General features: G+C 55.1%; 4 protein-coding genes across 4 annotated transcripts; 1 reads left to right on the plus strand and 3 right to left on the minus strand.

Annotated features, from left to right (window-relative positions):
• Positions 1-3,254: 3,254 nt before the first annotated feature.
• LOC136582563 (histone H2B 1.1-like) lies at positions 3,255-3,661 on the minus strand. The gene has a single exon (XM_066583729.1). The coding sequence runs from the start codon at positions 3,642-3,644 to the stop codon at positions 3,264-3,266; it is 381 nt and encodes a 126-aa protein (XP_066439826.1). The 5' UTR covers positions 3,645-3,661; the 3' UTR covers positions 3,255-3,263.
• Positions 3,662-3,949: 288 nt separating this feature from the next.
• Positions 3,950-4,386, plus strand: LOC136582566 (histone H2A type 1). Its single transcript, XM_066583733.1, has one exon. The coding sequence runs from the start codon at positions 3,978-3,980 to the stop codon at positions 4,368-4,370; it is 393 nt and encodes a 130-aa protein (XP_066439830.1). The 5' UTR covers positions 3,950-3,977; the 3' UTR covers positions 4,371-4,386.
• Positions 4,387-6,454: 2,068 nt separating this feature from the next.
• Positions 6,455-6,926, minus strand: LOC136582564 (histone H3). The gene has a single exon (XM_066583731.1). The coding sequence runs from the start codon at positions 6,924-6,926 to the stop codon at positions 6,516-6,518; it is 411 nt and encodes a 136-aa protein (XP_066439828.1). The 3' UTR covers positions 6,455-6,515.
• A 632-nt stretch (positions 6,927-7,558) lies between these two features.
• LOC136582565 (histone H1B-like) lies at positions 7,559-8,233 on the minus strand. Its single transcript, XM_066583732.1, has one exon. It carries the CDS (start codon positions 8,231-8,233, stop codon positions 7,577-7,579), a length of 657 nt encoding a protein of 218 aa, XP_066439829.1. The 3' UTR covers positions 7,559-7,576.
• Between the last annotated feature and the right edge of the window lie 4,171 nt (positions 8,234-12,404).

Genomic DNA, 12,404 nt, shown 5'->3' on the forward strand with positions numbered 1-12,404 from the left:
GGCACGTGAAGGGGCGGAGCTACACGGAGCCGCTCTCTGGCACGAGCGGCTCCATAGAAGACTGCTGAAGACCCGGACTGCGCAAGCGCGGCTAATTTGGCCATCGGAGGCCAAAAATTAGTCGGCACCATGGAGACGAGGACGCCAGCAACGGAGCAGGTAAGTAAAAAACTTTTTATAACTTCTGTATGGCTCATAATTAATGCACAATGTACATTACAAAGTGCATTAATATGGCCATACAGAAGTGTATAGACCCACTTGCTGCCTCGGGACAACCCCTTTAAGTAGACCTGTAAAGGCCCCTAAGACATAAGGAGTATACAGCAGTGTCTGGCAGCAGTCACACAGGGAAGTCGTTCGGTTTGCACTTCATTGATGACTGTAATGAGGGACTCCGGGTCTTGAGAATCTGCAGAGTGTTGCACAGCATGGTGGCCACAGCAGAGGAGTAATCCTGGCGCTTCTTGGGGTGGCAGTAGAAGTGCCACTGTATGCCCTGTGCCGGGGACTGTCACAGGTTATGGGGCCTCCTTGTTATACACGGTGCCCAGATGTTCCTGCCGCCCATAGCTGTCTGTTGTGGCTCCTGAGTGTCTCTCTGCTCCGGCAGGGGAGCGCTGATGCAGCAGAGCTCTAGTACTCCCCTTCACCGAAGCCTCCCTGCGCGCTCTCTCCTCGCCCCCACGTGTTTGTGGCAGCAGCTGCACTGCTCGCTTTACAGGAGGGATTCACGCTCCAGCGGCTCTCTGCTGCATAGCCCTTGTCTCCTTCACTCCGTCTTCTCTCCCACTGCTTCAGGAGCTGACAGGCCAATCGGCTGCACAAGATGGCAAGGGCTCTTGTATTCATCCAATCAGCAGGGAGAGGGGATGGGCCTTTACGCTAGACAACTAAAAGAAACGCCCTGCAATGACGGCCCTGATCAGTAGTTCCCTCTCTGGTCCGCTCACTGTATATATAGACTAGGGCTCTGCGCTGAGCAGCTATCGCTTTCTGCTTACAACGTAGAAGATGTCTGGTCGCGGTAAAGGAGGGAAAGGTCTTGGGAAGGGCGGCGCCAAGCGGCACAGGAAGGTGCTCCGTGATAACATCCAGGGCATCACCAAGCCTGCCATCCGCCGTCTAGCTCGCAGGGGAGGTGTCAAGCGTATCTCCGGCCTCATCTATGAAGAGACTCGCGGCGTCCTGAAAGTCTTCCTGGAGAATGTGATCCGCGACGCCGTCACCTACACCGAGCACGCCAAGAGGAAGACCGTCACCGCTATGGACGTGGTGTACGCGCTCAAGCGCCAGGGCCGCACTCTCTACGGCTTCGGAGGTTAATAATTCTGCTCTTTCTCCATAACACAAAGGCTCTTCTCAGAGCCGCCCACCTCTTCCAAGGAAAGGCTGTAATCCAACTCCTTGTGGGGGGTTGCCGCTGATTCAGTCTGATAATTGGAATGTCTCAGGTGAAGGAAGAGCTTCCTGGCCCGCGCGTACTTCAGGCTCTAGTCCCTTTCCCCTCCTACCGTTAGAGGAGGAAGCAGGCTGCGGCGCACTGATTGTATGTCCTCCTTGCACTAAAGCATACGGCCTGCCCGCTAATCCGTGTAATGCTACCATATTGGAGGCGTCCTGCACGGCGGTCCTCTCATATAGAAGTGCTGCAATTGCACCAAGATCTCCCAAGGACCCGCGGAGCCATTATTTTATATAGAGTTGCGGTCATAGCACCCAGCTCTCCCAGAGTACTGCACTGACATCGTGTTGCAGGACTCTGGGAGAGCTGAATGATATAGCCGCAGCACTAAATTAACCTAGGCAAGAGGGTGGCCCTGCAGATCTCTGAGAGATACAGTCTGCGCCTCTATGTGAGGGGATGACCGCTGTCACTCTGGTCCCCGCCAGGCTATCTTGGCTCCCATTCCCACTGCTGCTGCTACTCTGGTCCCTGCACCGCTCTCGTTCCCTTTGCGGCCGCTGGAGTAAAAGGAGTCAAGAGGCGCCTGGACACCTCTACATGCGGAGCTGGGGAGTGTGAGGCTCTTCTCGTCATGCTCCTCCTCCCCTTTCCTGGCGCTTCAAGCCTCTCATTGTCAGGCATCCCGGGTTGCCTCCGCTACCCCCTTGTACCCACTACAATGCACTACAGCCCCCAGCATGTCATCCTTGGACAACTATGTCGTCTGCCTCCGACCCTTTGTGCACCCCACTGCTTCGGTCACACACACTCCATGTAACCCGTGTAATCACTGACGGGGCATCTGATAGAGCGGCGATCAGGGCTGCCGGTATCTAATTAGCGGGGGATACACTGTGCTCAGAGTACCGCGAGCAGCAACATTGTCCGGTGCGGCGCCACTAAATCTAGGTAGAGCGCCGCACAGTGCCCACCAGTATGGAGGCGTCCGCGGGTGCTCTAGAGTGACGGCTCTTCTGCCCGCGGGTCACCCGGATGGTTTAGAGATCTGCCTATTCCCAGGACACAAGCTCCAGGTCCGCTCACTATCAGCTCCCCGGCCCGGCTGTCACGTATTCACCATTTCTGAGAGAACAGTTGGGTTTATCAGCGAGCTGCCGGGACGGGTACATATCGGGGGAAGCATGCGGCCGGCGCTGTACACTCCACCGATCACACTCGGGTAATATCCCGAACTCCCGCGCTGGGTTTCTAAATATTCCCTAAAGTGTGCTGGAACTGCACCTTGTCAGGATTTCTCCCCGTCGGCGATCCTCCTAGTTGCTCTTTACCATCCGCAGCTTTCTTCTAATTCATCCCAGCTGCATTACTGGCGATATAAACCACGGGTTCTGAGCAGTCCGTCAGGGCATCGTCCATAACAATGCTGCGGCCGCTTTGTCCTCACACCGGGAGCAATGCATCAACACCCGGCAGCCGCGCCGACATAACGGCGGTCTATCCCCACCTACTGACAGCAGGAGACATGATTGCTATTGCTGGTAGGCAATAGGACAGAGCCCCCCCGAGCGCTTGTGGACACGGGGAAGAAAACGGAGCCCCAAACCGCAGCAGGCGGTGGAGTCGGAGATGATCATCTGTGTTCCGCTGCTGCCTCCCCCAATAATGCCATTTATACTGCACGATGCAGAAGAGACACCAGAGAGAACTAGCACACAATCTGGTTATCATTCCCTCTACAGCAACGTATTACAATAACCTACACACCGACTAGGAGGTGACAGCTCTGCTGTAGACGGGGTGGGGGGCTCTTAGAAGAGCCTTTGGGGTGATCGTGCACGGCGGGCCACAGAACAGATTACTTGGCGCTGGTGTACTTGGTGACGGCCTTGGTGCCCTCGGACACGGCGTGCTTGGCCAGCTCTCCGGGCAGCAGCAGGCGCACGGCGGTCTGGATCTCCCGGGAGGTGATGGTGGAGCGCTTGTTGTAGTGAGCCAGGCGGGAGGCTTCCCCTGCGATGCGCTCGAAGATGTCGTTGACGAAGGAGTTCATGATGCCCATGGCCTTGGAGGAGATGCCGGTGTCGGGGTGGACCTGCTTCAGCACCTTGTACACGTAGATGGCATAGCTCTCCTTCCTGGTCTTCTTACGCTTCTTGCCGTCCTTCTTCTGAGTCTTGGTCACGGCTTTCTTGGAGCCCTTCTTGGGCGCTGGAGCAGACTTGGCGGGATCAGGCATGATAACGTAGAGATACTTTCCTCACTAGAGAGAACAGTGTTCCTGCACCTCCCAGCGCTGCGGTATTTATAGCGGGGCCATGCAAATGAGTACCGCCGTCTGCTTGCTGTTCTACTTCAGCGACATGTGGCCTCTGTGAGCGTCATTAGCCACGCCCAGTGCCGCTCATTGGTTCTTCCTCAAGTCTGGCCTCTATTGGGGGGATTGAAATCTACCCAATTAGAAAAGAGGAGGGCGGAGCAGCAGGTTATAAAAGTCAACAGAAGGGCTCTTCTCGTTATCACAACTTCCGAAGTATTCTTTTTTCATAGGTCTCCTTTCAAGTGCTAGAAGATGTCTGGACGCGGCAAACAAGGAGGTAAAGTCCGTGCTAAGGCCAAGACTCGCTCATCCCGGGCAGGGCTGCAGTTCCCTGTCGGCCGTGTACACAGGCTTCTCCGCAAGGGCAACTACGCTGAGAGGGTGGGCGCCGGCGCTCCGGTCTATCTGGCAGCAGTGCTAGAGTATCTGACCGCTGAGATTCTGGAATTGGCTGGCAATGCCGCCCGGGACAACAAGAAGACCCGCATCATCCCCCGTCACCTCCAGCTGGCTGTGCGCAACGACGAGGAGCTGAACAAGCTGCTCGGTGGGGTGACCATCGCCCAGGGAGGCGTCCTGCCCAACATCCAGGCCGTGCTGCTGCCCAAGAAGACCGAGAGCAGCAAGACGAGCAAGAGCAAGTGATCGCGCTGATCCTCCATAGAACCAAAGGCTCTTCTAAGAGCCACCCACATGCTCCTTACAACAGAGCTGCGCCGCTTCTATGCTGTGATACTCGGTGGCCGGTACGCCGGCTGCACCGGGAAACTAACTGTACAGGACTTTCCACAAGGAGGCAGAGATTGGGGCGGATGCCAATTTGGCCATCCCTGTCACCGGCAGAAGCGCACAATCGTCCTGCTCTAGGTGACCTCATGTCCAGAGGACGGGCGGCTGTAGGACTCGCTCACCAGTCCGTGCGATAACGGGTTAACAGAGTCCTCTGTTTGCTCACGTATATACAAGAATCGGAACGCTTCTGTTGTGTTTCGGATAGAACACCCAGCTTTCTCAGGGTCCTGCGTGGGCCGTATGCTTACAGAGCGTTACAGCCGCATCATCCAGCCCTCTCAGAGCTCTACACCTTCGCCCCTTAGAAGTGCGCTCATCATGTCACTCCACAGCCATGCCCTTGTTATGGAGGTGGAGCTATATCACCCAGATTTCCCAGAGCCCTGCACGGCTCAGGCTGGTTTTGGATTATAGTAAACCTACAGGGATTAGACGTCCTCTTGCGTTACGGGTGGAGCAGGTAGAGGATTCCACCGCCCGTCGTAGGTCTGGGATTAGGGGGTGTATCTGAGGGTTCTTTACCTCCAGCCCCGAGCGCCTCTATATCAGACGGCCTGGTCACTGATTACACGTGTTACATGGATGGATGGAGGACAGGAAGAGCGGGAGACGCGATCAACTGAGCGGGAAGTTCAAAATCTCCGGGGATCTGCCAATGAGCGGGAAGAATCTGACTATAGCCCCGCCCATAGGCGGCACTAAAACCACCCGACCTCCAACGGCAGGTCTGTTAACCCTTCACCGCACTCATTAATTCAGGCCCAGCTCATCGCGTATTATAAACATAACCTGCCTGCCCTAAATAGGTTAAGGGGTTTAAAAGCGTGCCGTGACCGCAGCCTGAAGCGCACCCTGACGGGGAGGCTGCTCCACCCCCGCTGTATCATATCAGAGCGCATAGACTATCACCGCTGCTGACGACCCCACAAGGAGTTGTATTACAGCCTTTCCTTGGAAGAGGTGGGCGGCTCTGAGAAGAGCCTTTGTGTTATGGTGAAAGAGCAGAATTATTAACCTCCGAAGCCGTAGAGAGTGCGGCCCTGGCGCTTGAGCGCGTACACCGCGTCCATAGCGGTGACGGTCTTCCTCTTAGCGTGCTCGGTGTAGGTGACGGCGTCGCGGATCACGTTCTCCAGGAAGACTTTCAGGACGCCGCGAGTCTCTTCATAGATGAGGCCGGAAATACGCTTGACGCCTCCCCTGCGAGCTAGACGGCGGATGGCAGGCTTGGTGATGCCCTGGATGTTATCACGGAGCACCTTCCTGTGCCGCTTGGCACCGCCCTTCCCAAGACCTTTCCCTCCTTTACCGCGACCAGACATCTTCTACGTTAAAAGCAGAAAGCGATTGCCAACCAGCTCAAGCGTCCTCCCTTATCTACGCGACGAGCGGACCAGATTGAAAACAGTAACAAATGACGCAAGTTTAGGCGTTCCTATTGGGGCAATTACATGTTGGCCACTCCCCTCTCCTTGCTGATTGGTTTAACACAGAACCGTTTGGAATTTTGAATTTACCGCATTTCTTAACAGTTTCCCGGCCGGTTATCAATCTCATTATGCGGTATTAATTAGTGTAGTTTTGTGTATTGCTGTCTTTCTTCTTCGTACAATGAGATAATATCCACATAAATACATGCTCAACACTAATCCCTTCCCGGCCCACAGGCACAGATAGATGCCTCATACGGACACGTTTGATCAACCACGTTCATAACAGTCTGCCGGGGACTCAAATCTCTTTCTACTACATTTGAAAGATGAGAGAATGGCATGAATTAATTGAGGAACTGACTAGGTCACTGAAGGGGTTAACAGACCACCTCCTGCTGACGAGAGAACATTATTGGGAAGAGGCGGCACCAGGGTACACCGCGCACAGGCTGGCTGTGAACCCGAGTTGGGGAAATGACAGCGGAGGACAGGATGCAGCTCGTTTGAGGAGGATTTGGTGGCTCTGAAAAGAGCCTTTGTGTTCCATGCGGTGCCCAGAGCAGATCTAAGCCCTCTCTCCGCGAATCCTGCGGGCCAGCTGGATGTCTTTGGGCATGATGGTGACCCGCTTGGCGTGGATGGCGCACAGATTGGTGTCCTCGAACAGTCCTACCAGGTAAGCCTCGCTGGCCTCCTGCAGGGCCATGACCGCTGAGCTCTGGAAGCGCAGGTCAGTCTTGAAGTCCTGGGCGATCTCTCTCACCAGGCGCTGAAAGGGAAGCTTACGGATCAGCAGCTCGGTGGACTTCTGGTAGCGACGGATTTCACGGAGAGCCACTGTACCTGGACGATAGCGGTGAGGCTTCTTCACTCCGCCGGTGGCAGGAGCGCTCTTCCTGGCGGCCTTCGTAGCCAGCTGCTTGCGGGGAGCTTTCCCTCCGGTGGATTTACGAGCGGTCTGCTTGGTTCTGGCCATAGCTCTACTGTAGAGATGCACACAGATGTGATATGATGGGAGCCGTAGAAAGAGCAGAGCCTTTATACCCAACTTGCTTTTCCCTATTGGCTCTTAGAAACAACGCCCCCTACATCTCATTGGCTTTTTCAAACAAACCACTAGCCCGCCAAAACGCTTGATGCCCGCGACCAATCAGCGTTCGGCAGAGGCTGGCCCCACCTCACCCTATCAGGCCATTGCATGATACGTACGGGTGTCTGTGAAATCATGTTCTCAGCTGCTTCCCTGCATTGATATGTCCGCAGAAACACACACTCCACGCTGCACGGCAGTCTCCCCCATTAGAAGCTGTGCTGGTTTTATGGGAAATGCATTAGGTCGGCGAGTCCCCTCCCCCTTCACACTCAGCCCGGCATCCATACACGCGTTGTATAGGTCACACTCCCCAACAGGAACAGGGATGATGCGGCGACAATGTCTCGTATTACTTCCCCTCTACAGCCTCCCCCTCGCTCCCTTGACTACCAACTGATATGAAGTCCTCTGTAGCCGCTATGGGGCGCTGCTATCTAGAACAGAATTCGAGGCAGTGATAATACAGCTCTGCGGTGAGAAGGTGGCGGCTCTGAAAAGAGCCTTTGTGGGGTAAATGCATGGGCGGCTTCAGCTTATTTCTTAGCCGCACTCTTCTTGGCTTTAACAGCCTTCTTAGCCGGACTCTTGGCAGCTTTGGGTTTGGCCGCCTTCTTAGCCGGACTCTTCGTCACCTTCTTGGGCTTTGGGGCGGCCTTCGGCTTTGAGACTTTCTTCGGGCTCTTGGCCACTTTCTTGGCGGCGGCCGCTGCAGGTTTCTTTGCTTTTTTCGGGCTTTTGGCCGGAGCCTTCTTGGGCTTCTTAGGAGATTTCGCCGCTTTCTTGGCTCCAGCGGGCTTCTTGGGCTTGGCCGCAGCCGCTGGCTTCTTTTTGGCCGGCTTGTCCTTAGTCTCCTGCTTCTTGTTCAGCTTGAAGGAGCCGGAGGCGCCGCTGCCTTTCACCTGGAGCAGGCTGCCCTTGGTGACCAGAGACTTGACGGCCAGCTTCAGGCGGCTGTTATTCTTCTCTACATCGTACCCTCCGGCAGCCAGAGCCTTCTTCAGGGCGGCTAGAGACACCCCGCTGCGCTCTTTAGAGGCGGACACGGCTCTGACGATCAGCTCCGACACGCCGGGACCGGAGGACTTCTTGCTTTTCTTGGCGCCCCCTGCGGCGGATTTCTTCGGCTGCTTCTTGGATTTGGCAGCCGGCTCGGCGGCAGGAGGAGCGGCGGCTGGCGCGGTTTCTGCCATTGTGTGCTGAGGTAATCAAATAGTAAAACTCTCCTGGAAGAGAAACTCTGAGAGCGGCGCTGGTGGCGCCTCTTATATGTACAGCGGCCGCGCTCTGATTGGCTCGTGAGCAGGCCCGTCCTGAGCTGCTATTGGCTGAATCTGAGCACAGCTACTGCCTTATCCCATCCGGGCCTCCTCTCCGCTCCGTTCTCCTCTTGTGCTTCCCTGCCCGGGATAAGAGTCCGTCACCGGTCAGAACCGGACAGGAGAGCTCGCTTTCAACGTGACTCCTCACTCTCTGACATCTCATGCAACCGTTTATAGCCGCTGCTGGCGGAGGTTCCGGGGAGGAGCGGAGAGGAGGCCACGAGATCTTCGCCATAGTTCTCCCGATCTGCACATCACCGCCTATCTGGGGAGATAAAACCGCTGCGGGAGCGCCTTCCCTCTATTTCCGGCCCTTGTCACCATCCCCGGGATCTACTCCACAATCTCCATCGTGCAGAAGCTGATTGCACAATGTGAGGACGACCTGGAGCTGCCGAGAGCCCAGAGGTGTAGCACAGGCGGCGCCTCCGCTCACTGCCAGCTCCCGGGTGCTGAATGTATATTGTATATACTGCAGACTTCTCTATACTGCGGCGCAATGTAAGATGAGGAAACCCAGTACCCCCCCTGTATACTCAGACGATCGGGAATGCCACACGTTATCGTCCCTTTAATACCCCGGACATGATGGGTGTGGTTGTCCACAAGAAGAAGCGATTCTTCTTCTCTGCAGGTCCATCTCCTCCCGCGGGCTGCTGCCCGTTCTATATCATTCCAGGGATACCATGTGCTGGACGTGACGGTCATTGCATCGGCTCTGTAGTTCCCATCAATCGTTGACGGTGAAGATGGAACTTGGGATTCTGCTGCAGAGCGGTGGCATCTAACAACGCTCTAATCGGGATGTAGATCGCCAAGAAATGACGCCTGAACAAAGCCTTCTACCCGCGGGTCTCCTGCAGCCGGCGATGGCCTGTCAGTCACTGATGTCCGAGCGGAGCAGTGATACAGCGGGACTCTCAGCGCCAGATCCAGTGCCACAGTCGGTGACATCGTACAGAACCCGCAGGGAGGGTTCTACTGTAGATCCCCGGGGCAGCAGATGTTGTACAGTGTCCGCTGGGATTCCTACGGGAGAGCGTGTTGGTCCAGAAAGCTAAAGGACCATTGGTACTGTGAGACCCCCGCTTCCCCCACAACCCCGTCCTCTATACCCTTCCAGATCGCTAATCAGCTCTTCTATTTAGCGCCCAAGGAGGCGACCCAGAAAGAGAGCAGTGCAGGGGCAGCTAGTGGAGCTCTTGTAGGCAAGCCGCTGCTCCGGCCGAACAGCAGCTCACAGTCATCGGCAGAGCTGGCCACCAGCGGCGCCATGGGCAGCGAGATCGGGGTTCGCCGTGGCAGCGGCGCCAGTGCCATCGGTGTACGGGAGCGGAGGCGAGCGCGTAGGGTGACAGCGGCGCCGGCTGCTGCGGCCGACGGGGACAGGAGCTGGGAGCAGACAAAGCTGTCCAGCGAGCGCCCGGGGGGAAACGAGAGTAGATGTCAATCCGGCGGGGAGATGTGTGAGACAGGACCAGAGATGGGAATCCGCCTGGGAGATATGTGAGCTTGCCAGGGGAATGGGCGGTACATGTGGGGAGGTGTGTGTGCGGCAGCCGGTCCACCGTCGTGCCCCTCGCTAGACGTACCATCTAACTCGGGGCTCCCAACCCATGTTTCCACCCTTACATCCGCTGGAGACATAATGCACCAGGGCCGCTCAGCTGTAAGTGAATAGGAGCAACGCAGATGGTACGGCATCAGTACACCTGTAGCTGAGCTCCGTCTCCCGGCCGGCCTCCAGCTTCCTTCTCAGTACAGTAGGGTCACTCCGGCTTTGCTGCATCTCATGCCCTCCCATGAACCCTCCTCCGGGCGGGTGTGAGGGGAGGGGGCAGCGCTCTCTAGGACGGGCTCTCCTAGCTGCCTCGGACGCTGCTCTTGTTCTATGTCTATGTGATGCCTCCGTGGGGAGGAGGGGATAATAAATACCATCGGGTGCCATCAAGAAGCTTCACGGAAGAGCTCCCTGTCCGGGCTGCCCCATGCGTGACTTCCCACGGGACACCGGCCTAGCTATGTACATTTAACCCTTAACCCACTAGTCTCCGGTCACTGTATCTACCTGCAGTCATACATGTAAAGGCAGTAGCCGCAGTACACAGTGCGCCCGGTGGGTCAATAATCTGCTCACAATGAACAACATGGACATACAATGGAGAACAATACAATAAATGAGTTCTGAATGTAATGTTTATGTAAAGGTCACCGTGTCCGTACAAAGGGTCTAGTGTTCTTGTGTCACATTGTGTGCAAGTAGTAGCGGTAAAGGGAAATAGTTAGGCTGATATCTTGTCACGGAGTGTTGTTCAATCTTTGGCAATCTGGTCTGATGCCCCAATAATAGTTGGCCCTGATATATGCACCCCGTCTACCCTGATACCCTGCCTCCATGACCTTCACATCTTGGTGGGATCGTCCACCTTGCTCATGGCTGAGGGCACCAAGGTTTTTCCCGGGAAGTTACCACGATGGCTGAGCAGAAAATGCCCCTCGATGCTGATGTTGTAGCATTGTGTAGCTCCAGACAAACTCCGGACAAACCCTCATTAGCAAGGCGCACTTTAGCTAAGCACCACACTACCTCCAACCCAACACAAGCACTGCCTGCGGGACACACCGCTGCCTCTTCTCCTGAGTTACAGTATAGTCAGACCCCAGTAACATTTCAGTTTCAGCAGTATAGGCATAGCCCAGTATTAGTAACATTTCAGTAGTAACAGTATAGACAGACCACAGTAACATTTTAGTTGCAGAAGTATACACAGACCCCAGAAACATTTATGTAGCAGCAGTATTGGCAGACCCCTGTAACATTTCTGCAGCTGAAGTATAGGCAGGCTCCTGTAACGTTAATGCAGTTACGCTCATCTCATTTGGCCCAAACAAGTTTCTCCGATAACTGTAGTAACACTAGAGAAAGCACATGATGTGCATTGCTGATCCCCTGACCCCAAGCGGGAGGAGGTGGCATTACAAGGCCAAGACACCATGACCAGGACCCGCTATAGTCTGTGTGGGAAGCACGTTAGCGGGCCCAGGGTCAGGCTCGGTTCCAAGCCTCCACCTTTGTGACCCAAGGTGCCCTGAGTTACATAGCAACAAGAAATCCATGTGACACAACATAGATAGCTCAACACTGGAAGAGGCAGTCTTTGAGTTCCTTGGCCTAGCCTATGCTGTAAGTGCACAAAGATGGTATTACACAGGAAGTACTCGGAGTGCCCAACCATGGGAGAGTTTCGCCCCGCCAAGCAACTTGGCCTCGGACAGCAATTCAGGCCTAGTCAGCCACTGTACTATTTGTGCCACATAGGTAAAGCACCGCAATGGGAAGACTTAGTGCACCCATAGTATAGGCAGACCGCTGTAACATTCCTGTAGCAAAGGTATAAACACACCCCAGGAACATTTCTGTAGCAGCAGTATAGGCAGACCCCTGTAACATTTCTGTAGCAGCAATATCAGCAGACCCCTGTGACATTTATGTAGCGGAAGTATAGGCAGACCCCAGTAATATTTCTCTAGCAGCAGACCCCTGTAACATTTATGTAGCAGAAGCATATGCAGACCCCAGTACCATTTTTGTTGCATCAGTATAGGCTGTGAGGAAGGAGGAGCCGCAGCCAGAGGATTCAGAGTTTCAGCAGTGGACGGCGTAGAAGACTGGGTGGTCGATACATTGCTGGATGCTCTTTCTGCCATCCACGACAGGACCTGCTCACACTGCTCTGTTTGCAATAAAGGTCTACCACATGGACCCACAAATTGTGATATGAAGCTGGGGACCCCAGAAACTTGCCTCTCTCCTAATCCCACAGCAGCCGGCTGGGATACACCTGGACCAGAAACTTGGCCTGTGCCCACACCCTCACTTGGAACTCCGCATCCTCGCCCGTATCCACATCCTCGACCCCTACCCCTCAGCATGGTGGATTATGAATAGAGCAGACACAGACCGCTGTAAATAATTATGGAATTATATGCGTACAGTTTCGCGCAGAGAGCGGAATCGTAACGCTAACTCCAGGCAGAAAAA

This window comes from Eleutherodactylus coqui, chromosome 11 (assembly GCF_035609145.1).
Source record: "Eleutherodactylus coqui strain aEleCoq1 chromosome 11, aEleCoq1.hap1, whole genome shotgun sequence".
Taxonomy (NCBI): Eukaryota; Metazoa; Chordata; class Amphibia; order Anura; family Eleutherodactylidae; genus Eleutherodactylus; species Eleutherodactylus coqui.